We start from the raw sequence: 27,151 nt of genomic DNA, 5'->3' as shown, positions 1-27,151 counted from the left end.
TTTCTATAGGCACAAACATACACACACACACGCACATACACATGCACACCTGCACACACATGCACATACACGTGCATGCTCTCTCTCTCTCTCTCTCTCTCACACTCACACACACATACACACACACACACACACACACACATATCCCCAAGTCCGAGTAAGAAAAGTACCTCTTTGTAGAGGCAAACAAATGACATTCTGATTTTGTCTTGGAAAATTTTTAAAAGTCAAAATGAACTGCTGGGTTATATGCCACGCTGGTTTCTCTCCTTCCCAAATTTTGACACACTCAATAGGAAGGGAAATTTTTATGTTGATGCTGCAACTTCAAAATTTTTGAATCATCTTAGTTCTGGATTCCAGATAATAAATTCAGCTGCTTGGACACAGCCATCAAAATCTCTTTAGAAGGCCAACAGCTTAACGAGGGTGTAAAGGATATTTTACCTCTCCCATTAACTTTCAACAAAAGATCTACACTAACATAGTTTCTACCTCTTTCGATAATTTTATTAAGTCTTCGGTATGCAGAGAGTCAGAATTTTTAACTTCTAAAAATTCAAACTGGATAAGGATAAAATTATCCAAAGAATAAAAAATTCCACTTTCACGTTTCGCTGGGGGGTGAAGGGAAGCCCAGCAGTCCTGGGGATCGGACATGAGGCCCCCAGACTCTTCGTCCTCAAAACTTAGATGCAGTAAAAGATGCGATCGTTCAAGGTGAGAGCAGAGTAGGGAAAAAAGATGAACGCTTCTCCACCAACACAAGATTTGAGAAGAGACGATGTACAAGCACAAGGATCGCATGAAAAGAATTAATCAAAGAAAGGCGATGAAGTGTGGAGAGAACACGAGAGGACAAAAATTCCTCATCTTCCAGCCAAAAAATAAATGTAAAAGTCTGGCTGAGTAACAGGCCAAGAGGCCTTTGTTCTCCAATAAAGCTAGGCAGAGGGAGAGACATCTAAGCACTAAGACAACGGGTGACAGACAAGAGAAAATGTCCCTGTGGGGAGAAAAGCGCACAGAGAAGAAGAAAGCTTTCTGGCACATAAAGAGACAAAGATGCGGACAGAGAGAGGCAAGTGGGGGTGAAGCAGAAATGAATTTCGGGGACAGGGCCAAGACAACAGGAGGGACAGACAGATGGGGACCAGGAAAGGCCACTGGGCAGAGGCCCTGGCGGGCCTGGGCAGACATGTGCTGGGGTGTGTCTTCTCCCCAAACCCAGACAAGGAAGCCCAAGAAAGGAAGCACAAGTCCGTCTCGAACCTGCGACTCTGAGGCTAGGTCGGTCCTTCCTGTGGAACAACCAATGCCTGGTGCACTCTGGGTACTCAAAATATAGCCAAGGAGCCAAGAGTGAAGGTGTAGAGAAGAAAACCGGGTTCCCCTAGGAGTACCAGGAACCCCTCAGCTTCCGTGAGGCAGGAGTGAGCTGGTAGAGAAGAACCACAGAGCTGGGTTCCGGGGAGGGAACAGCCACGTGATGTCACCAAGGGGCCCCTTTTGATCTTGCTGTTGTGAACACAAAGATCAAGGACCCTCTGGAGCAGGCAGGTCAAATCAAGAGTAGCTGAGGGGCAGGGAGGGCTCGGGCTTCAGAGGCTGGGACCCCACATTTGCCCCCCCCCAATCTCGTCCACACTCCAGTCTAGAGGGTGGCTGTCCTTCAGAGCCCTCCGTTGGGGACTACTTCTATAGATTTGTGCATATACACAATAGACGAACTCAGGCGTTGAATGTGCTCAGCCATCCAAGCCACCAACAGCCAGTCAAGAATTGTTGTCTAAACACGGGCAAAATACCCTTCTTCACCGGCCGTGAGCTGGCACCATGCCTTGGACGTCCACAGACCTTTTGACACGTGAGAAAAAGAAACATTCTCTCTTTCTAGGGGCCCAGAAATACCTCAGTGACTGAAGAGCCCAGGGGAAGAGTGTGTGTGTGTGTTTGTGGTTGTGTGTGTGTGTGTGTGTGTGTGTGTGTGTGTGTGTGTGTGTGTGTGTGTATGTTAAACCCCTGGTGCCTCTGTGTGAGCTGAGGTGATTCTGACCATCAGGAGACCCTGACAACGAAACAGAACAAGCTGAATTCTGACTTGCAGAACTCAAACATTTCCTTACTGGGGGCCCCGCTGCCAACCTTAGGAGTGACTCATTTAGCCTTACATCCACATTTTCTGGGGTGCAGGCCAAGAACTGAGGTGAAGGTCCTGGCGCCTGGCCCCCTTCCTTCTCTTCCCATGTGACACTGTCCCCTTTGTCCTCTCTCCTCTGAGCTCTTGCCTGGGCTAGCAGACTTCTGGCCACTCTCTAGGATTAGGGTACACCATTAGGGTCATTTGGCTACTTAAGGCTCCTCATCTAGTCACAAGCCATACAAAGGTGGGGAGGGCACTTGTCTTGCCTGTAGCTGACCCCGGTTTCACCTCCAGTACCACATAAGACCCCCTGAGCATTTTCAGGAATGATCCCTGAGTATTCCAGGAGTAAGCCAGGAGTAATCCCTGAGCACTGCTGGGTGTGCAACACCCCCCCTCCAAAAACAAACAAAAAAAAACCTCCTCACCTAGCATTCTTTTGTCACAGAAGCCCGACAGAGGCATACTTCTACCCCCCAACCTTCAATCCACATTTTTCCAATGAATTTTCCCAGGGGAAAAATGGAAGGTGGGAGTTAAATGGGTCTCAGGGGCTCTCGAACGTTTATTGGTTTGTTTATTTAGGATTGGGGGACACACGTGGTGGAGCTCAGGGCTCACTCCTGGCTCTGTACTCCGGGTCACCCCTGGTGGTGACTTGGGACCATATGGGGATCGAAGCAGAGCCAGCCCCATGCAAGCAAGGCAAGCATTTTACCTTCTGTAGGACCTAGCTACTGATTATGGTGGGGAGGGGATGGGGGCCCACGCAGTGATGCTCAGGGTTCACTCCTGGCTTTACACTCAGGGTTCATTCCTGGCAGGACTTGGGGGACTGTAGGGGGTGCTGGAGATCAAACCTGGGTCAGCTACATGCAAGATAAGCAAGCGCCCTACCCGCCGTACTATCTCTAGAGCCCTCGATCAAATCATTGACATAGAAGTTCAATGATTCTATGTCTCTGTGAAATGACAGTTATAGCAAATATCCTTCCCCGTCTTCGCCAGGCTAATTCTCATTTCTCAGGACTCACTCAGGCCTTCCCTCCTCCTCCCCAGCCTGCCGTGTGAACGGAGCCCCCGGCTGAGTTCCCTGGACCACCCTATTACAGCCCTTCTCTGACTAGGCTATAATTGTCTCTAAATTAATGTGTGGGTTCCCCGCCAGCCTGCAAATTCTAGGGGGACAGAGACCCGTCTTTAAGGCTGCGCCCTCAGCGCGAATTCCTAGCAGGAGTTTGATGACACATTTGATGAGATGAGATGAGTAGCTGGTTCTTCAGAGCCATTCCCTTCAGCGAAGGCTGCAGTAAATGACATTCATCTTCGTTCTCCTGCCTGCATTTAGAAACAGCCTTGGAGCCTATGTACTGCAAGCGCACACTTAATGAATCACGTTACCACATTAATTTCTTTAAGGGAAAAGATGAAGGGGATTAAAAAAAAACTTTCCATTTTTATGGCTAAAGAAGCCCAGACTATTACACCCGGTTCAGTTCTCATTAATAAAATAGAAATGCTTTGCCTGCTCATCTAAGCTCCTCAAATTAATCTAAAGCCTGATTGTCCCAAAGCATTACTAATTATATAGCAATGTCATTTGTATTGAAAAATTGGAAAGGACATACAGAGCCAGCCACAGAGAGATGGTTAATGAACTCTGACATTCAACTGGTGAATGAAATGCAGCCTTTGATAATGGTTCCGGCAACCAATCTGAAGTTCAACAAGATCTGAACTAGCAGGAACTTGACTGCCACTGGGCAAAGTAGGCAAACATAATCATACAAGACAGAAGAGATGCTAGAATTTTGCAAAAATTTTTAATTTTTTTCAGGGATCCTTCCCAGTGCTTGGGGGTCTGAGGGATCATAACCATAACTGATCTGAACTTGACGGTTTGGTGCTCAGGTCTGGCGGGACTGGAGGTCAGCTCCTGGGCCGTGCTAAGGCCCTGAGCTCCAGGACTGGGCCTGGTCACATGCAAGGTGAGCATTCCACTTCCTCGAGTTCTCTTCCTGGCCCACAGATTTTCTTAACGACATTTCATAATTTGTTCTCATGGTGAAAAAATTAAAATCACCCACGTAACTGCTAATTGAGGCCATCTGGCTATTTGCTGCTATGGGTTTTGATCACCCGGGTGGGAGATGAGGCCTCCCAAGCCTGAGGTGCTAGTCTGAACCTTGGCAGCACAGAACAAGAAGGTGAAGATCAGACGAGCTCAGGAAAACATCTCTTGCTCCTGGTCCTGGGTGTGTCCATCTATGAGAGAGCTGCTGAAGCAAAAGAGAGGCCCGTGGGACTCTCTCAGAGGCCTGCCGACCGGCGGGGCAGTAACAGACACTGGCCTTCTTGTCCCGTGTCCGTGTAGGAACAGCAGGAAATGGGTGATGCGGTCACGCCCGCGTGATGCTGAAACTAGGCCTTAGAGGGGCTACTCCGTGGCTGGTACTTGGAGGAGCTCCAGCATCTGGTCCCGATTACCACAACCTGCCATTCTCTTACTCTGTGAGACTGGAGGAAAGAGGCCACATTTAGGTTTTATTTCTTGGTTTTGGGGGCCACACCTAACTGTACCAGGGCTTGCTCTCAGCTCTGTGCTCAGGGGCTACATTTCTAAATCAAACTTCCGGGGCTGGAGCTATTGTACATCAGGGAGGGTATTTGCCCTGCACATGGCCGACCCGGGTATAATTCCCAGCATTCCATATGGTTCCCTGAGCACCGCCAGGAGTAATTCCTGAGTACAGAGCCAGGAGTGACCCCTATGCATCACCAGGTGTGACCCAAAATGCAAAAAGAAACAAACAAACAAATAAATAAATAAACAAATAAAACTTCCTTGGAAAAAGAGTCAGTGTCGGACAAGGACAGGCTCCCTCTCCACTTTCAGGACATTCTCTCAGTGTTCACCCCACCCTACCTGTCTTATGGATGGTTCTCCAGAAACCACTTGTCCAAACTATTATTCCAAGGCTGTAACCAGAGTGCGATCCATATTTCTCCATTTCTGCACAGCAATACCCTCCTTCCGGGCGTCAAGCCAATATTAATACTTTCATGTGGCTACCTTGGCAGATGTTGACCAACACAGATCCTGCCCATGCCAGCCCCCGACCCCCGGGTGCACACCAGTGATTCTTTCTTCCCAGTACAGTGGCCAGCAAGTCTGAACAACATGAGGGTTAAGTCACCAACAAAACCATGAAGTTAAAAATCTACAGTTCCCTTTGGGTTTTGGGTTTTCCCCCAGTCAATTGGAAGTCCTGCCATTGACATAAACTGTATGTTAAGATAAAATCTATGTGCTATATGTATTACAGACTGCAGCACTGCACTGTCCTCCCATTGTTCATAGATTTGCTCAAGCGGGCACCAATAATGTCTCCATTGTGAGATTTGTTGTTACTGTTTTTTGCGTATTGAATACCCCATGGGGAGCTTGCCAGGCTCTGCTATGTGGGCGGGATACTCTCGGTAGCTAACTGGGCTCTCCGAGAGGTACTAAGGAATCAAACCCGAGTTGGCCGCCTGCAAGGCAAATGCCCTACCCACTGTGCTATCACTCCAGCCCATTACAGACTGTATTATTACAATAATCTAGAAAAATTGCTATTTAGAAAATCAGGGGATTGGAGCAATAGTACAGCGGGGAGGGCATTTGTCTTGCACGTGGCTGATTCGGGTTTAAATCCTAGCATCCTACATGGTCCCCCAAGCACCGCCAGGAGTAATTTCTGAGTGCAAAGCCAGGAGAACACCTGAGCATCGCCGGGTTTGACCCCAGAAGAAAAAAAAAAAGAAAAGAAATTCAGAAGGGAAAACACATGTTTTACAGTACAATACTGCATTTGTGGATTCCCCACATTTCCATTCTCTGTTCACAAGAGAACCTGCACCTAATGGCCACACTCATTTCAAACCCATGCAGCTGAAATGAAGGACAATCTGCATTGACAGCCTTCCTCTGAGGAGCCAAAAGCAGGCCCACCCTAGAGTGGAGATGGGTGGGCGCCTCAGCTGACACTGTCTCCCATCTTGCACAGGAAGGCGGGGCTGCAACACAGCTCAGTAGAAGAGCACATGCTATTCCTGTGTGAGGCCCTGGGTTCGATTTCCAGCAACACACACACACACACACACACACACACACACACACACACACACACTCCCAGGAGTGGGCCGCAGGAGACTTCACTCCAAGAGAACAGGACAGAGCCCCTGACTGTGGGGAAAATGCCTCAGGGAAGGAAACCAACCCCATATGGATGGAAAATGGGGACCACAGGGGCACCCGTGCAGGCTGGCCAGAAGGGAAGAACCACGGGCTTATCTGAAACCCATTTTCACATAAAAAGTAAAGACTAAGCGTTTGAACAGGGAAAACTCAATAACCAAGAGGGAATGAATACAGGGCCAGAGAGATAGTACAGCCGTAGAGTACTTGCCTTGCACATGGCTGACCCGGGCTCAATCATCAGCACCCCATATATGGTCTCCCAAGCCCACCAGGAATGATTCCTGAGCACAGAGGCAGGAGTAAGCTTTCCCCAATGCCAGGTGTGGCCAGGGGGAAAAATAGAGGAAGTGAAGAAGGAGAGATGGATGGAAAAGGAAGACCAGCCCGTGGGGGAACTCCCACACCAGTTGCTATGTCTGCCCTGTGTGTCTGCGCTGGGCGCTCACTTACTTTCTCTGGATCCGAACCACCGGGTCCGCCAGCAGGTCCGTGAAGTCCAGCTTTCTCCCCTTCTCGATGACGTCCCGATGCTTGCGGACAAACAGCCACCCGATGTGGGAGAAGAAGAAGCCACGGCGGGCGTTGTGGGGGTCAGCGTCGGTCTCAGAGTACTTGTGGTGGACTCGGTGGTCCCTGGACCACTCGAAGATGTCATTCTGCAGAGAGAATGCAAACCCTGAGCGAGGGCCAGAGCCCGAGGCCTTCTGAGGCCTCCTCAGCAATCCCTGCCACTGCGTTTCCCTGCCTCTCGCCCTCACCCTCCATCCACCATCCTTCCACCAGGTTCTGGCCCTGGACCCCCCCCCCCCCGAGATAGCTTTCATCAGAACAAGAGAAAACTCACTTTGCGAGGATCTTTGCTAAGATCAGGAGGTTCACGCCTGTGGAGTGAACTAGTGGGGAGACCTCAAAGGAAGCCTGGGGGGCACTTTTGAAATCTCTTGGGAGATCGGACGTGTCACGGAAGGAGAATACTGTGCTGGAGAGATAGCACAGTGGGTTAAGGCGCTGGCCTGGGCTGGAGCGATAGTACAGCGGGAAGGACATTTGCCTTGCATGCGGCTGACCCTGGTTCAAGTCCTGGTATCCCATAGGGTCCCCAGAGCACCACCAGGAGTAATTCCTGAGTGCAGGACCAGGAGTAACCCCTGAGCATTGCTGGGTGTGACCCAAGAAGCAAATAAACAAATAATGGTAATAGGACAGGAGAGGTGGAGGTGAGGAATAAGGGCCCTGGAGGAGGGGGCACATGCTTTGCACACAAGAATCTCTGTATTGGGGACGAAGCGATAGTACAACAGGTAGGGCATTTGCCTTGCATGTGACCGACCTGGGTTCGATCCCTGGCATCCCATATGTCCCCCAAGATCCGCCAGAAGTACTTCCTGAGTGCAGAGCCAGGAGTATCCCCTGACCATTGTTAGGTGTGACCCAAAAAGCAAAAAAAAAAAAAAAGAATCTCAGGACTGATCTCTGGTACCACATAATCTCGTTTGGTACCACTAAGAGTGACCAAATATGAAAAAGTAATAACATATCCACCATATTTTTCAGCATTGGTCCCATTTTCTATAGAATCTGCCAGTTCATAGATATAGGCTTTATCCAGCTGTTAAAATGGGAAAGAACTAGTATTTTTAATTTTTTTTAAATCAAAGTTCTAGTAGCTCTTGATTTATTTGGACTTGGGGTCGTGCTGGCAGTGCTAAGGGCCCTCCTTGTTATGTACTTGGGGATCACTCTCACCATGTTTGGGGAATCAAGTGGAACCAGGATCTAACCCAAGGCAAGCATGCTAGCCCCTTGGACTCTCTGTCCAGACTTTTGAGCATTTCTTTTAATCAAGAGGGAATTCGCTGAGGTTTTAATTTCCCTGGGTCACTTGAAGCTTCTGGAAGATAACTCAACCTTATTCATCCTATAGTGCCGCTGAAAAGTTTCAAAAAACTCTTAGGACAGAAGAAAGGAAGGTAAAAAAACCCTTAAGAAGAATATGTTCCATTTTAAATATAAAGGAATAAAAGGGGTGCTTAGCAGTCTGTGTAAAGCGAAAAAAAAAGAAATCAGATCCGGACTTATTGCTAAGGACGAGGTCTTTAGATCTTGGCAGTGTATTGAAACACGGCGGTTGGAAAGAATAAAAGCATTTATTATTTATCATCACAGAATCGAGAGTTGGAAAGAAACTTCAAATGCCAGTCAGGACCACTGCAGTCCCGGAAGAGCCTTGCATATCTCAGGCTCTGGGTTCGACCCCTGGCACCAGAACAAAGAACAAGGCAGCCGCAGTCCCAGAAGGACAGTTGCAGGCAGGACCCCTGACTATGCGGATTGAACAGACACGGATTGACCCAAAGGCATGGAGGCCTCTGAAAGGCAGGGACCTTTTCAAAGCCTGGAGAACCACTGAAATAATACAGATGTGCCAGGACTCCCATAAAAATACCCCCACCCGAAACTGTCTGCCATAGAGGCAGGGTGAGGACTGGGATGGGGGTGGGGGAAGATACTGGGGACATTGGTGGTGGAAAATGTGCACTGATGGAGGGATGGATGTTCGATCATTGTATGGCTGAAGCTCCAACATGAAAGCTTTGTAAATCTATCTCATGGTGATTCAACAACAACAACAAAGTACCCCCACCCCTCAGCACCAATCTTGTGACAGGCTTTGGGAAGCAGTTTGGGAAAACCTTATGAAAACTAACTTTGTGGGGGCAGACAGATGAGAGGGCATTGGTTTGCCTTCCACACAGCTGACCTAGGTCTAATCCCCAACATGTAGACACAGTTCCCTGAGCCCTGCCAGAAGTGATCCCTGAGCACAGAGCCAGGCGTTGGGATAAGTCTTGAGCATTCCTGGGTGTGTCCCCAATACAAAACCAAACCCAAGCTCACTTCCCAGAGGTCCAGGGAGTGCATCTCCCCATAGTGGGGGGGTCACCTGCCTCTCTTCCTGGAGTGTGGTTATTTTCTTTGACTTTATGGAATGCATGCTCCGTCTCGGAGATGCCTGAGCATCCCTACTTGGGACGTGTGCTTGGCTCTCTGCACTCTGGAGAAGGACAGGTTCTATCCTGGGCGCGTAACTCTCTTTCTCCCCCCTCAGCATCTCCCAGTAAATGTATCTTACTTCAGTTTTCATCTCCTTCCTGAAATCGTTTCTGTGAGCCTGGAAAGCACATGTGTGGAGGTCAAGAGTGATCTTCCCACTTCCTACAAAGAGCAGTTTCTCACTCCAGTCTGAGTTCTGTGTTTCCTGGAGACCCGGGGGCCAGGGGTCGGGAGCCTGGGGTTATTCTCCCAAACCATGTAGAGCAAGTGAACTCTGGTGCATTCTGGTGACTGCCTAGTATGGTGGGACAAAAGTGTCTATGCCACTTAGGTGCTCATGGCAGATTGGCTCAGTCCTGAATATCCCAGGCCACCTGGGTAACCAAGGTGGGTAAAGAGGATATAGCAGAACTCGCTCTCAAGGGTGCTGCCTCCCTCCTCCCACGTCACATGACACACTGCAATAAGACTCTAAGCCCAAGACAATAGTTGATTGCTCCTATACTATGCCCCCTGCACATCGGAAGAAAGGAGAATATGCTGTGCCCAATCCACAGATGGCAAAATCAAGGCTCAGGAGTCTTTCGCTAAATTCATTGGATAAGTCCAAACAGTCAAGTCAACCATGACAGCATCCACTCCGTTCTGAGTTCCTAGTCCTTTCCATTAGGTATAGAAAGCCTTTTAGGGAGAAGTCTGGTTGTTTTCATGGAGAAAAGTTAAATGTCTTTCATCTGTAGCATAATAGTTTTACACAGGCTCTAAGTGGAGAGCTTCGAATGCTTGGAAACATTATTCTCAAAAAAATATCCTAATGCAACAAGAACAAGATGAGGAAGACCGAGTGAAGCAGAAATATTTGTTTTCATTTCTCGTACCTGGACACGTCCACAGAAGCCACTCAGCAGTGGCGGGGAATGCAGTCCGGGTCTGGCCCGCTCCAAACCGGGAGCATAAGATCGATCCTCACCGAAGCACTTTAAGATGGACTTTTCCCTCCCTCACCTTTGCTGGCCTTTGCTTTCACTTTTCGCTCCAAAGCTGAGCTCAGAACAGGACAGAAGCCAGCGCCGGGCTGGCAGGACACCAAAGCACTTTGTCCCACCCCCCACGGCGCCTCACTTCCACTGGAAGTGACTCGGGAGGAGGGGGGAGAACCACCCGTGAGCAGCTTCTGTGTCTGAGCAAAGCCCCGCGTGCTCAGGGAGTGTCCGTGCTAGAAACACGTAGGGCAGGTGGGGCCGAGCCCAGCAGGTGGGTGTAGGCGCGGGCAGCCAGGGCGGCCAGCGGTCCCGGGCACCCACTCGCCTCTTCCCTCAGCCTGACACGGTGCCACTGAGCTCGGGTCCCCCCAGCATGCTCCTCAGACAGCAAAGGGGGGCTGGACTCAGCGGCCAGCCACCCTCAAGTCTGCGGATTCCCGGCCTGCTGACCTGGATACGGCTGGGGTGGGCTGGCGTCTGTGGCCACTCCTGAGGCCCACACCCCCAAAAATTCTGAGACATCATTGAGAAGGAATCACACCCCACTTGGTCTCTCTCTATACATATCTGTACACATACATACACTCTATATGCATGACTGTTACTGTCACTGTTCATCAATTTGCTCGAGCGGGCCCAGTAACGTCTCCATTGTGACAATTGTTACTACGTTTGGCATATCAAATATGTCATGGGCAGCTTGCCAGGCTTTGCCATGAGGGAGAGATACTCTCGGTAGCTTGCCGGGCTCTCCGAGAGGGGCGGAGGAATCGAACGCGGGTCAGCCATGTTGACTGCATGCAAGGCAAATGCCCTACCTGCTGTACTATCACTTCAGCCCATCTATATGCATATATACATCTCTCTATATGCATATATACATCTCTCCATGCAATATATACATATACATACATATATACATCTCTCTATATAGATATATAGCACTGTAGCACTGTCCTCCCATTGTTCATTGATTTGCTTGAGCAGGCCCAGTAACATTGTGAGACTTGTTACTGTGTTTGGCATATCAAATACGTCATGGGTAGGTTGCCAGGCTTTGCTGTGTGGGCAAGATACTCTCAGTAGCTTGCCAGGCTCTCTGAGAGGGGCAGAGGAATCGATCCTGGGCTGACCGGGTTGGCTGCATGCAAGGCAAATGCCTTACCTGCTGTGCTATCACTCCAGCCCTATATAGACATATATACATACCTATATATAAATCTCTCTATAGCCTATATATACATATATACATCTCTCTTTTTAGACATGCATATATACAACTCTCTCTATATGCACATATATACATTATACATCTCTGTATACATATATACATATCTATATATTCATCTCTCTATAGCATATGTACACATATGTACATGTATATATTACATCTCTCTATGTATACATCTCTCTATATGCACATATATACAATACACCTATATACATCTCTCTAGATACATATATATACACATCTGCTTCTGTCTCTGTTTTTCTGTCTCTCTGTGTCTCTCTCTGCCTCTGTCTCTCTCTTTCTCCCCACCCATCTCCCCTCCTCTTTGGTTTTTGGACCACACTGGGCAGTGCTCAGGGCTCAATTCTGGCTCTGAGCTGCTTAGGGGTCACTCCTGGAAGTGTTTGGTGACACCGGAGATTGAACAGGCTGGAAGCAAGGAAGGGAAGTTCCTTAACATTAACGAGCCATTAAAGAAAAACTTGTTTTATGTGTGTATGTGTGTATGTGTGTGTTGTGTGTTTTGTGTGTGTTGGGGCCACACCCAGTGATGCTCAGGGATTGCTCCTGCCTCTACACTCAGGAATTACCCCTGCAGGTGCTTGTTTGACCATATAGGGTGCCAGGGATTGCAACCGGATTGGCTGCGTGCCTTACCCTCTGATCTATCATTCCAGCCCCCAAACCTGCGCATTATAAAAATGGAGAAACTGGGACACACTCAGAGAGAAAATGTAAAGTCATCCTTAACAGTACTAACTGTTATCTCTCCACCCCGAGCCTGTCTCCCAGGATTTATACAGAGTGGTCAGTTCTGGCTGGTCGCAGGTGCTGTCCAAAGTGGCCCCTCATCCCGCGTTTGCAGATCGTTCCAGAGCAGAACCAGGCTGGCAGCAAGAGTGACATTAGCTCTGTGAGCGCCGGGTCTGGCTTAGAGCTCTGCATGGGGGGTGGGCAGAGGGGAACGGGAAGAGAGACCCTCAAGAGTAGATGCTCAGCTGACAGGTTTTGCTTCCTTGGTGCCGCTCCATACCCCACTCGCCGTGCAAGACAAGTAGAATGCAAACCACGTGTGTAACTGAAATTCCCTATTAGCCACTATTGTACAAAGGTCATTTTAATTTTGTTTTGTTGGGTGCTATTCCTGGCAGTGCTCAGTGACCTTGTGGTCCTGGGGCACTAACCAGGCCTCTTACACACAGGCGACACGTTAAGCTCAGTCCAGTCCCAATCAGTTTAATTTTAAAGGTAAAGGTAAAGGCCCTCCCGTTGTTCATCGATTTGCTCGAGTGGGCCCAGTAACGACTCCATCGTGAGACTTGTTGTTACTGTGTTTGGCATATCGAATACATCACGGGTGGCTTGCCAGGCTCTGCAGTGTGGGCTAGATACTCTCGGTAGCTTGCCGGGCTCTCCGAGAGGGGAGGGGGAATGGAACTCGGGTCGGCCATGTTGGCTGCGTGCAAGGCAAACGCCCTACCACTGTGCTATCGCTCAGTTTAATTTTAAAAAATATATTTGATATCACACATATCTTAGATACTGCCATTCAATACATCATTAGTTCCGGTTATTGCTTAGATTCCAGCTTCCATTATGATTCTTGTACCAAGTCTTTGAAATCGAGGCGTGTTTCACACTTCTGACACACCCACCTGCACTAGCCATGCTTCCAGTGCTCAGCGGTCCCTCATGGCCGGTGGCCGTCAGATGATGGACAGAGCAACCTTAACTGGTGGCTCACCTACTTTTTCTTTTCTTTGTTTTGTTTTGTTTTGGGGTCACACCATGGTGCTCAGGGGTTACTCCTGGCCCTGTACTCAGGAATCACTCCTGGCAGAGCTGGGGGCACCATATGGGAGGTCAGGGTTTAAACCCCGGTTGGCCGTGTGCAAGGCAAAGGTTCTAACCACTGTACTATCACTCCAGTCCCTCCTGTACTTTTTCTATGTGTGCACTATGCTTCAAAAGTTTTGAAAAATTCAGTGTTGCCCATAGATGAGACAGATTTTTGCACAAAACCAGATGCATGCAAATGGGTGGCAGCTATTTAAAGCACCATCGTTTTACTTTTTCTTGTTATTGTTTTGGGATCACACCTGGCAGTTCTTGGGGACTACAGATGGCTGTTATTTTCTGGGATCTCTCTCAGCAGTGCTGGAGGGACCAAACCTGGACCTTCTGCATGCAGAGCGTGTGCTCCAGGCCCATACTTCTCTCTCTCTCTCTCTCTCTCTCTCTCTCTCTCTCTCTCTCTCTCTCTCTCTCTCTCTCTCTCTCTCTCTCTCCCTGGCCCCAAGCCTATCATTCAAGCTAACAATTCATTTTCTGGAATTTTTCTCAACAAAAGAATGATTGTGTGCAAAATTTAACCACAAGGATGCTCACCACAATGAAAACTTGGAAACCCCCCGAATTTCCACAGAAGAGGATCTATTTGTTTGAGTACCTTGTGATATAATCATTCAATACTATTCTTAGGTGTGTGAGCGTGTGTATATGTGTGTGTGTGTGCAAGTGTGTATGCACAGAAAATTTCTGGAAAGAACTTTTGTTATTATTATTGAGTCACTGTTGGGGGGACGCTGACCGCTCGGAGGTCGCGTAACTAGTTAGCATGCCAGAGTCTCATTCGTTATCGGAATTAACCAGACAAATCGCTCCACCAACTAAGAACGGCCATGCACCACCACCCACGGAATTGAGAAAGAGCTATCAATCTGTCAATCCTGTCCGTGTCCGGGCTGGGTGAGGTTTCCTGTGTTGAGTCAAATTAAGCCGCAGGCTCCACTCCTGGTGGTGCCCTTCCGTCAATTCCTTTAAGTTTCAGCTTTGCAAACAGGGCTGGAGCGATAGCTCAGCGGGTAGGGCGTTCGCCTTACACGCGGCCAACATGGCCGACCCGAGTTCGATTCCTCCGCCCCTCTCGGAGAGCCCGGCAAGCTACCGAGAGTATTCGATATGCCAGACACAGTAACAACAAAGTCTCCAATGGAGACGTTACTGGGCCCGCTCGAGCAAATCGACGATCAACAGGAGGGCCTTTATTGAGTCACTGTGAGAGACACAGTTACAAAGTTGTTCATGATTGGGTTTCAGTGCATTTTCCACCTCCAGTGTCCCAGTGTCCTCCTACCACCCTCTCACCCCCAGCCTGCCTCTATGGCAGGCACTCTTCCTCTTTCTCTCCCCCCCTCCCCCCCGCCTCTTTCTCTCTCCTTTTGGACGTTATGGTTTGCAATACAGGTACTGAAAGATTATCATGCTTATCCCTTTATCTAATTCCAGTACTACTTCCAGTTCTCATGCAGAATGATCACTGCATATGGAAATTTTCCCCAAACCTTTTACTTGTAGCAAGAGAGCAGACAGACCATATTAAAAAGCCGGCAAACAATAGACAGTGGAAGAATTTGGTTCATGGGCCTTTGTTCTTAGTTTCCTGATACTTCATCAAACCTGGAGGTTTCCAAACTAGCTACCACTTCTTCTCATTAAAAATAAATTCACTCAGGGGCTGGAGCAATAGCACAGCGGGTAGGGAGTTTTTGCCTTGCATGCAGCTGACCCGGGTTCAATTCCCAGCATCCCAAATGGTCCCCTGAGCACTGCCAGGAGTGATTCCTGAGTGCAGAGCCAGGAGTAACCCCTGTGCATTGCCAGGTGTGACCCAAAAAGCAAAAATAAATAAATAAATAAATTCACTCAGTGCACCCCTGGAAATCTACATTTTTAATAGATTTTTAATTGAATCACTTGAGATAGACCCTTACAAAGCTGCTCATGATTTGGTTTCATTCATACAGTATTCCAACACCCATTCTTCCACCAGTGCACATTTCCCAGTACCAGTGTCCTCGGGTTCCCTCCCATCACCCTCAACCCCCACCACCTGCCTCCCTCTATGGCCGGCACTTTTCTCTCTCTGTCTCTGTCTCTGTCTCTCTCTCCTCTCTCCTTTTGGGCATTGTGGTTTGCAATACAGATACTGAAAGGTTATCATATATATCCCTTAACCTACTTTTAACACTTAGTTCTTGTCCAGCATAACCATCTCCAACTCTTATTGTCGCGTACTGGTCCCACTCTATCTTACCTACCCTCTGTCCCACACATACTTGTGGTAGATTCCAACCACTGACCAATCCTCCCTGCCCCAGTTTTCCCTCGTCATGGATATTTGTTTCCTACTATATTTTATATACCACAAATGAATGCAGACATTCTATATCTGCCCCCCTCCTTCTGACTCCCTTCACTCAGCATGATACTCCCCAAGTCCATCCATTTATAGGCATATTTCATGACCTCGTTTTTCCTAACAGCTGCGTAGTATTCCATCGTGTTAGATGTACCATAGTTTCTTTATTCATTTGTCTGTCCTCAGGCACTCAAGTTGTTTCCAGATTCTGGCTAGTGTGAACAGTGCTGCAATGAACATAGGAGAGCAGATAGTGCTTCTGCTGTGTTGGAAGGAATCAATTTTTTATAAAGCCTCAAGGAAGTGAGATCGAGACCTAGGAGAAATCTTTTATTTAAAATAAATAAATCTTTTCAATTTAATAGTTTATCTTGTACTGAAAATTTTAATGAGTATTATTTTATTTTGTATAAAAACTAACAACAACAAAATTATTGTAGTCAAATGAGGAGGTGAAGGAATAAGAAAATGGCTAAAAGAAAAGCATTTTTCAAATATTTATATATGTACATATGCAGATATATCAAATGGTAGAGTACATTCCTTGCAAATGCGAAACCCTGGATTCAACCCTCGGTACCACACAGTTCTCATAACCACCAAATTTTGTCCTGGTAGCCCTGAGCATAGCAGGCATGAATACTATAACAATTTTTTTAATAAAATAATTTGAACCTGTGTTGAATAAAACAGTATATTAAGCACGGAATGTGTGTGTGCACGCATGCATGTATATATACACACACCAAGCTATTAACATTGATTCTCTCTAGGAAGTGTAACTGTGATCTTATAATTTTTCTTTTAATTGTTCATTAACATTAATTAAATTAATAAATTTTAAATTCTTATAATTTGTCTTTGTCTGGGTCTTTGTCTTTGTCTTTCCACTTTTACAATAAGCAAGCTTTTCTATAGGAATACGAAGGAAACAAGCTTCTTTCTTAAGTTTCTGAACATCAGCTTCACGACAGGCAAACTTGTAAAATGCACAGACCAGAGACATAGCGCGGGGTGAGGCATTTCCTTGCCTTGTGCACAGTGGCCCTGGTTCAATGTCAACGCCTCATCTAGTGCCCCCCCCCCCCCCAGGCACGTCCAGGAGCGATCCCTGAGCACAGAGCTAAGAGTAAATCCTGAGCAGCACCGTGTGTAGCCCAAAAGCAAATAATCAAAAAGCCAAAAGGAGAGAGAGAACAAAAGGGAATGCCCTGCCACAGAGGCAGGGTGGGAAGTAAGTGGGGGATGGGGGGAGGTGGGAGGGATACTGGGATCAGTGGTGGTGGAGAATGGGCACTGGTGGAGGGATGGGTACTCGATCATTGTATAACTGAAATCCAAGCACAAAAATTTGTAAGTCTACAACTGTACCTCATGGTATTTCACTAATAAAAATTTGTAAGCACTGTAGCATTGTCCTCCTGTTGTTCATCTATCTGCTCGAGCAGGCCCAGTAACATCTCCATTGTGAGACTTGTTACTGTGTTTGGCATATCGAATACGTCACGGGGAGCTTGCCAGGCTTTGTCGTGGGGGCGAGATACTCTCGGTAGCTTAGCTTGCTGGGCTCTCTGAGAGGGGCGGAGGAATCCCAGTAGGCCGTCCCCCACCCCTCACCTCCCCATGCCCTCTCCCACTTCCCGAGCATGCGAGGGACTGCCCCTGGGGCCCTGGTTCCCCGTGGCGCCTAGCCTTGGCCAGTGCCTAGCAGCCGACTTAGATTAGAACTGGTGCAGACCAGGGGAATCCAACTATTAAATTAAAACAAAGCATCAAGAAGGCCCGCGGCGGGTGTTGACGCGATGTGATTTCTGCCCACTGCTCTGAATGAAATTTTTTTTTTTAAAACCATAAGATCCATCTAGTAATTGAGAGGATCAATATGCCTTTGCAGCATCTCTCTGGCATCACTGTGCCCATTAGACAAGGGAGACATCACAACGCAAGGCAAGTGCCTAGCATTCTAGAACATTCTGTACCATCTCTCTGGCCTTCCGTTTTATCCCCTCCCCACCTTCCTTTTGGTACTGTTTTTGTGGGACTCAGAGCTTCACTCTTCTTGACTGGTGTTGCCTGCACACAGACGTCCCTCTTAACTGAGGCACTCACGCATGACTGGCCTCAGCCAGGCAATGGCCCACTGCTCCACTCACTTCTCTTTTTAGCTGCAGTGCTATGGAGCGGGGTGGGTTTGGGGTGGGGGGACACACTGCTTATCTGTGGTGCTTACACATGGCTGGCTGTCACAGCACAGTGGGCCACATGATTATGCACAGCCCCCAAGGGACACTGGGGGCTTGAACTCGTGACCATCTTCTTAAATGGCAGGTGTTCCAACCACCACAGAGTTCTCCAACAAAAAAAAATTGTTCGTTTGTTGGCCATACCCAGGGGTGCTCAGGGAGTTTTTGTGACTCCATTCCAAGATTAACTCAGGGGTAGTCAGGGATTATCCCATGCCAGGAATCAAACTCATGATTTCTCCATGCAAAGCATGTGTCCCAGCCCTTTGGTCCTGGAGAGAAAATTTTCAAACAAAAAATAGGACAGGGCTAAAGAGATATAGTACAGAGGGTAAGGTGCTTGCTTTGCTCAAAACCAAGCCAGATTCAAGCCCTGGTTCCACCTATGGTCCCCCAAACCCCTCCAGGAGTATGCCCTGACTGCTCCTGAGCCAGGAGTAAATCCAAAATAAATTAAAAAAAAATAGCAAAGATAGTCCTCTTGGTTACTGTGTCTGGCATATCGAATACTCTCGGTAGCTTGCCGGGCTCTCCAAGAGGGGCGGAGGAATCGAACTCGGGTCGGCCATGTTGGCTGCGTGCAAGGCAGACGCCCTACCCGCTGTGCTATCGCTCCAGCAGTCCTCTTGGTCGACAGCTTTCTCTAAATCTTTTCCATTTGGTTTTTATCTTTGGTTTGGCGACACATATGGCAGTGCTCAGGGGTTACCCCTGGCACAGGGATTGAACCTGGCTCAGCTGCATGCCAGGCAAGCACCCACCCCTCTGCACTATCTCGCCTGCTCCTCATTTATTTTTAGGGTGTTTTTTTTTTCCAGGAGGGATGCAGGAGGAGTTTTACTTCCCTGAACTAGATCTTCTCTCAGTGAGTCAAAAATTAGTAGACCAGCCTCGTGGAGAGCAATGAAAACCCAGTAGGAAGGCACACAGCCTTCACCCAGTTGGGGTTTTTCTAATACCAAACTACATAGGGAGGGACTGAGACTCTGGCAAATAGATGATGTCAGGACACGGGCAGAAAAAACACCGAGGAGCTGGATTGATTGGGTTGATTTTATTGCGCCCAAAACGAACGAGGTGGGGTGAAGGCATTGCCTTGCATGCAGTCAACTCGGGTTTGTTCCCTGACACCCTAAATGGTATCCTGAACCACACCGAGAGTGACCCCTGAGCACAGAGCCAGGAGTAAATCTTGAGAACCACTAGGTGTGCCCCCCACACCCTTCAAAAAAATGCATGATGAGGGTAGACTATAGACCGAACATGATTGACACTCAATGTCTCTTTTGCAAACCATAGCACTCAAAAGGAGAGAGAACAAAAGGGAATGCCCTGCCACAGAGGTAGGGTGGGATGGGAGGCATGGGGGGTAGGAGGGATACTGGGATCAGTGGTGGTGGAGAATGGGCACTGGTGGAGGGATGGGTACCCGATCATTGTATAACTGAAACCCAAGCACAAAAATTTGTAAATCTACAACTATACCTCATGGTGTTTCACTAATTAAAATTTAAAAAAAGTACAAAGAGGACGTGTCAAAGAGACACAAACTCCTGTACTCCCTCCCCCCGAACACACTGAGGTATTGTGGGTGTGCTGATAAGCAGTGGTATTAGAAGAATAAAATCCACTTCACAAAACTCCACGATCCCTAATGAAGAAGTCAGAACAAAGTTAGAATATTGTTCTTCGCAGGTACCAAGACAATAAAACTACTTCAGACAAAAATCAGCAACATTTGCTAAAACTGTTGGGGAAAAGGTTGATGAAAAATATTGATACTGACCAAAGGTATCTTCTCATCAATTACTCACTGGCTACAAAAGAAAAACAATCAACTTGCAGGGGAGATGCATGGCGGACACACCCCTGGATCAAGTGATTCAAGTTCCACTGCTTATAGTATGTCCAAGGGATAACACGTCCCTATTGTTCAAGGCTGAGACTACAAATCAATCATGTAACATGCCTAGTAAAAATGCAGACTCTGAGTCCAACTAGGAGGAGATATGCGCAAACCACAAGGAACACTCTACCACATAACTTGCCTCTGGAGCTAGGAAAGGTAAAGGTAAAGGCCCTCCCGTTGATCGTCGATTTGCTCGAGCGGGTCCAGTAACATCTCCATTGGAGATTTTGTTGTTACTGTGTTTTGGCATATCGAATACTCTCGGTAGCTTGCCGGGCTCTCCGAGAGGGGCGAAGGAATCGAACTCGGGTTAGCCATGTTGACCGCTTGTAAGGCGAACGCCCTACCGCTGTGCTATCGCTCCAGCCCTGGAGCTGGGGGGGGGGCCCTACCGCTGTGCTATCGCTCCAGCCCTGGAGCTGGGGGGGGGCGGGGAAAGAAACAGTCAAAATTATAAAATCAAAGCTGAGTGGGAGGAATGAGACTAAAGAAACATAACAGCTCATTGGAATGCACCATCCTGAATTGGTTCCTGGGCTGGGACCCTGTAGACAAAAGTATTTTGTCAACATTGAGTTTCCTGGTTTGGGTATAGTGTTTGTGTGAAAAATGTCTTTGTTTGTTTGTTTGTTTTGTTTTGTTTTGTTTTGGGGCCTCACCCAGCTGTGCTCAGGGTTTACCCTGGCTCTGCACTCAGGAATCACTCCTGGTGGTGCTCAGGGGACCATAGGGGTTGCCCGGATCAAATTCGGGTAGGCCACAAGCAAGACAAGTGCCCTGCCTAATATACTATCGCTCCAGCCCTGAAAATGTCTTTCTTAAGCCACACTGAAGGTTTGAAGGATGAAGAGGCGCAATGTTGATATTTACTCACCAGTGATTTAGAGGGAAACAGTACGCATGGAGTGAGAAAGAGAATTTTCAAAAGCTAAAGAAGCAATAGGTTAAGGACTAGTGAATCTGGGAGAAAGGTATGTAGCAATTCTAAATGGTATTTTACAACATTTGTGTAAGCTGAAATTCATTCAGAGGAGTTAAAAATGAAAAGAAAAATGTCAAAGGAGGCTCTTTATAACATTTCAGATTTCCCCCTTGCACTCCGTTTCCACATCAGCACTTTGTTCTGGTCTTCAATTTACCCGGACTCATTCAATAATCTTCGAAAGCTTTCTGCCTTGAGTTTCCCCCCTCCACATAAATGGAACAGAAAGCTACGAATCTCACCAAATGCCCGTCATTCTCTCTTGCTTTTAATCCAACAACTTCCACATATATTTTTCTCATCACATACACACATTCTTTCTTCTTGGCAATCGATGAGCTGGCCTGACCAATCTTATCTTTTTCACTTTGTTTATTATTTAACTTGACAAATACTTGTTGACTGTTGGTATGTGCTAGGAGACGAAGAAGGAACAGACCAATCCAGCTTATGTTCTCAAGGAGTTTATAGTCACGGAGGAAACAGAGGTCAAGTAGATGCAGTCCGCATAAACAAAACACTCAGACTGGGAATGTTCTAGGAAGCAAAAAAGTGAATTGTGTGAGAAATAACCAGGGGACATTAGAGAGGTGAGATCTTTCTTTGTGGGAGGAGAAGGGACTCGCATCCATACTTAGGGCCCCCTCCTAGCTATTCCTAACCAATGGGAACTGCAAAAATCCACAGCTTGGGGCTGGAGAGATAGCACAGCAGGTAGGGCGTTTGCCTTGCATGCAGCTGACCCGGGTTCGATTCCCAGCATCCCATATGATCCCCCGAGAACCGCCAGGAGTATCTCCTGAGTGCAGAGCCAGGAGTAATCCGTGTGCATCACCGGGTGTGACCCAAAAAGAAAAAAAAAATCCACAACTTGGTGGGGCTTGGATCAGGGTTGGGAATACTGTCAGGGTCCTTTGGAATGGCACCCGTGTTTGCTCCTGGAGGAGGGAATGGGGAATCTTGTGGTGATAAGACCAGGGTCAGCTGCTTGCATGAGCCGTCACCCCAGTATTTGATTTCTGGCTGCAGCAAGGACTTTCCAATCAGATCATCTACAGGCCCAGTGGGTGGGTGGGGTGTGGGGGTGGGATGTTGGGGAATCTCCAGAGGGGAGAGCAAGGCACAGGCCAGGATGTCGGATGCCTGGAGCAAGGCGCAGAATGGCACAGAATAAAGCCTGAGACCCCCTGCAGTGCAAACAGTCTGGATCACGGACGCTTGCTTGATTCTCTTCACCCTGACTGAATGTTACAATTGCAGGTTTTGCCTATTCCCTAAAAACCCTAAGATAGATTAGTGCAAAAGTTTTTTTTTTTTAAGTTTTCTTTATGACAGGGAAGACAGGATAAGATCCAAATACAAAATAAAAATTTAGGGCAATATATTGTAGATGCCAGAGTTGAAAATTTAATTATGCTCATGAGAATAGGCAACGCACCATATTGTATTCAGTGACTGGAATTTCTTTATTGTATTCAATGACTGGAATTTCTTTATTTATAAGAGGAGAGTATCTCGCCCACACGGGCAAAGCCTGGCAAGCTCCCTGTGGTGTATTCGATATGCCAAAACCAGTAACTATAACAGTTCTCATTCCCCTGATCCTGAAAGAGCCTCCAATCATTGGGAAAGATAAGTAAGGAGAGGCTGCTAAAATCTCAGGGCTGGGAGGAATATGAGAAGTTACTGGCGCCCACTGGAGTACACCAGGATGACAGTGATACAGTGATAAGAGGGGGGGAAAAAAAAAGAAGAATGTATCTGGCCTTTGTATTTAGTCGCTCCTGGCAAGGAACTTCAAACTGTAAAAGATCTGCAGTGACAGAAATGTCTTTCATTATCTTGAAGAGGCAGCTCAGGTCCCTGGAGAGCTGAAGAATCAGGATTGGTTGCCAGAGAGATTAGCGAGGGGTAGCCCTGAAGGAGGGATGGGGCTAGAGACTGGACTGCATCACCCACTGAGACCACCCACTGAGACCACCCACTGCGCTGAGGCTGAGTTCCTCCTGGAGGCTGACACTTCCAGCGCCAAAAGGGAACACAATGGCCTCATGGAGACAGAACCGAAGCCTCTTCCTCCCAACCCTCACCAAGGTGCCTCTCCCACGTGGCTGAGCCCAGCCGAGACCCTTGGTAATAAAACAAGGACTCCTCGTCTAACACCATGGACATCTGACACTGATGCTGGAGCCACTGGCCCAAGAATCCAGGAAGGCCTGGACGTGTAGCCCCAGGTGAGACATCATGGAGTCATGGAACCCCACTTACGGCTGTCCCTGGGAGCAGAGACAGTTGAGGGAAGGACCCCAGGCATCCTCCACGTGTGGGATCTGTTGCTAATGGGGCTTGTATCAGATCTTGGCCAAAATACATCCACATGAGGTGGAAACAAACCACTGGTGTGCAAAAGATGGATATACATTGGCCCCCAGGCCATGGCAATGGGGCTGCCCCGTATTCTAAATGCAACGCTGAAACACTGAACGTCATGCACATACACTGCACACTCCACACAGGTGTATATAGTCTTTCCATTTTTATTGAGGCACTGTGATTGATTCACAATACTGGTGATCATGGATAGCTTCATGCATACAACGTTCCAATACACACACTCCCCCTGAGAGTCAACTTCCCCCCACCAATGTCTCAGAGTCCCCTCTCATGCATATCCCCTCCTTGGTGCTGGCATTTTGCCTGATTTTATCCTTTCTTATAGCTAAGTAATATTCCATTGTGTACGTGTACCACGATTTCTTTATCCTGTCATCTGTTCTTGAGTATGTGGGTTGTTTTCAGAATTGGCCTATTGTGAATAGTACTGCAATGAATACAGGAGCACAAATTGGCTTTTTTTCCAAAAGAGTATTTCGGAGAGCCCAGCAAGCTACCTAGAGTATCTCGCCCGCATGGCAAAGCCTGGCAAGCTACCCATGACATATTCAATATGCCAAACACAGTAACAACAAGTCTCAAAATGGAGAAGTTACTGGGCCAGCTCGAGCAAATCGATGAACAACAAGAGGACAGTGACAGACAGTATTTCGTGGGGGGGGGGGGGGGGGGGTTGGCTGGAGCGATAGTACGGCACATAGGACATTTGCCTTGCACTCAGTCGACCCAGGTTCAATCCCCAGCATTCCATATGCTCCCCCAAGCACTGGCCAGGAGTAATTCCTGAGTGCAAAGCCAGGAGTAACCCCTGAGCATTGCTGGGTGTGACCCAAAAAGCAAAAAACAAACAAACAAACAAGCAAACAATTTCGGGGCCGGTGGGGGTAGATGCCAAGAAATGGAATTTCTGGGTGCTTCAAAATGTATTTGCATATGTGCGTCAAGGAGGGAATGATGGGTGACATCCAGATTGTGTGGAGAATACCGAGGGAGACGTAGTCTGTGATGAGAAACACAGCTTTGTTTTGTTTATTTATGCTAATTTTGAGATTTTCAACCTCCAGTGAGAGAGGCACACAGCTGGAGCTGCAGTCAGACGTTTTTCTGCCTCTCCAGGTCCCACGAAGCAGACCAGCCTCATTCCGCCCTTGCTCAGGCGTTCCCCTGGCTCCCTGCCCCTACTCGGTTCTCCTCGGCCTACACAAATCCTTTTCGCCTTTCAAGGTGCAGCTCAAACTGTCCTTCTGCGTGAGGCTTTCTCTAGCCTCACTGGCCCACATGTATTTCTGGCAATCCTGAGAGTCAGTGGAAAGCTGTTTGAGAAACTCAACTCCACATGTCCTGGAAGCATCGTTATTAGAACCAAGTCAGTTCTATCAGATCATAAGATCCTCAGGGGCGAAGCTATCCCGATACGTGTTTTGACTCTCACGAACAAGCAGTGGTTTACGCGCCTATAAATTCCAAGAAAATTAACGCGAATTCTAAAGGAATTAGATTTGCTGACAAAATGAAATTAAAAAGTCAATAGGAGAAGAGGAAAGCAATCACAAGTGTTTGTCCGCTAAGAGCTCTTAGGGGCTGGAGCGATAGTTCTGCGGGGAGGGAGATTGCCTTGCATGCTGCCGACCTGAGTTTGATCTCTGGCATCCCATTTAGCTGCCTGTAGAGCCAGGCGTAAGCCCTGAGCATCACTTTCATAGGCAAGGATAGTGGCAAAGTGACTTTGTAAATGACATTGTAAAATAATTTTTTAAATTGAATCACTGTGAGACACATAGTTCCAAAGTTGCCCATGTTCAACACTTATCCCTTCACCAGTGTACATTTCCCACCACCGAGATCCCCAGTTTCCCTCCTGCAATCTCCCCTCTGACTTTTTTTTTTTAATGACACTGTTTCTTGAGCCACCTTAACACACAGTGAAATTAAAGAATCCTACATCCCTTAGAACCAGACCCTGGATATCCTACCATGAGCATTATGAGTGATAAAGTGTTCAAAATAAATAAAAAGGTAAAAGGTAAAGGCCCTCCCGTTGATCATCGATTTGCTCGAGCAGGCCCAGTAACGTCTCCATTGGAGACTTTGTTGTTACTGTGTCTGGCATATCGAATACATCACGGGGAGCTTGCCAGGCTCTGCCGTGCGGGCGAGATACTCTCGGTAGCTTGCCGGGATCTCCGAGAGGGGCAGAGGAATCGAACTCGGGTCGGCCAGGTTGGCTGTGTGCAGGATAAACGCCCTACCGCTGTACTATCACTCCAGCCCCAAAATAAATAAATACATATAAATTTGTACAAAAATAAATAAAAGCAAGGTTAGAAAGTATGGTAGTTTAGGTAAAATTTTTTAGAAGCATTTCATGTCAAATTGCATTTTTATTTTGCCTGCAAAATGAATTTTACACTAATCCCCTCTCACTGTTAAGTACTTCTTAAAAACTAGTCCTAAAATTAGAACCTATTTCTAGTTCTATTTTTAAAATGCATGTTGTGGGACTGGAGCGATAGTACAGCAGGTAGGATGTTTGCTTTGCATGCAGCTGGCTTGGGTTCGATCATCAGCATCCCATATGGTCCCCTGAGCATCGCCAGGAGTAATTACTGAGTGCAGTGCCAGGAGTAACCCCCGAGTATCGCCAGGTGTGATCCCCAAATCTCAAAAAAATGTGTAATGTGTCATTTATTTTGAATATCATGAATATACTCTGAATTTTTTCTTTTTTTTATACCCTAAATGTAAGGAACATCATATTGGAATTGCTTGGATTATCACTGGCTTTTATTTATTTATTTTTTGTTTTTTGGGTCACACCTGGTGATGCACAGGGTTTACTCCTGGCTCATGCACTCAGAAATTACTCCTGGCAATGCTCGGGGGACCATATGGGATGCTGGGAATTGAACTTGGGTCGGCCGTGTGCAAGGCAAATGCCCTACCCGCTGTGCTATTGCTCTAGACCCTATCACTGGCTTTTAGAAGGCAGAACAATCTCAATAGGTCATTGTATGTCATATTTCTTATGCCTCTGTATTCTTCTCACAACAGGTCTATAAAACACTTATCAATTTGAAAGTGAAAATCAAAAATATTTGGAAAATTATAAGCTTCTTTTTAATATGTATTGAGAGGGCTTAGTCATTATTTTCTAAAACAAAGAGCCCAATATCTATCTACCTGTAAATATTTCCTCATGATATCATTTGTTATTTATTGTTATTCTTGACTTACTGCTTATTATTATTCAATTATGTATATAAGAATGTCACCAAAATGACTTTTCAGAAATGATGCTTGGATAAAAGCATTTTTTTCAATGCCAAAAAAAAGAGAGAGAAAGAGAAAAAGAATGGCTAGAAATTTCCTCTGGCATAAAACTATAATTTTATCATTAATTTACCTTAAATGAAATTGCTGGTTCAATTGCTCCTACAACTTTCATCCTTTTGAAGCTGAAGAAGGTGTGTAGAACAGTATCTCTGAACATGGCAAGAGCTATGTTTTGTGTTCCTAGTTATTAGAATTAGATGGGTGAAGTCTGAACTTTTGATAGAGAGATCAGAAATGTTTTAAATAGCTCAGAATCTAATAGGAGTGGGAACGGGGTTGGGGAGGCCGCGAATGGGAGGTTCCACGGTGTCTATTAGATCGAGTTTTATTTAGCAGCTTCATTAACGTCTGGGAACAAGAAGGACAGTCTGTTAATGACATTTTTGGTTCCAATTTAGAAGCCACTGCAGACATCGCCGAAGACAGAGCAATAAC

General features: G+C 47.1%; 1 protein-coding gene across 1 annotated transcript in view; it reads right to left on the bottom strand.

The window, feature by feature from the left end:
• SCD5 (stearoyl-CoA desaturase 5) overlaps positions 1-27,151 on the bottom strand; it is a 152,386-nt gene that overhangs the window by 28,361 nt on the left and 96,874 nt on the right. Inside the window, 1 exon segment of the mRNA XM_056111383.1 lies at positions 6,837-7,042. Within this exon segment, the coding sequence (XP_055967358.1) occupies positions 6,837-7,042 (206 nt within the window).

Source organism: Sorex fumeus, unplaced genomic scaffold, assembly GCF_029834395.1.
Source record: "Sorex fumeus unplaced genomic scaffold, SorFum_2.1 ptg000013l, whole genome shotgun sequence".
In the NCBI taxonomy this organism is placed as follows: domain Eukaryota; kingdom Metazoa; phylum Chordata; class Mammalia; order Eulipotyphla; family Soricidae; genus Sorex; species Sorex fumeus.
Note: the sequence above shows the minus strand (reverse complement) of the source record. Positions and strands in the feature narration are given on the sequence as shown.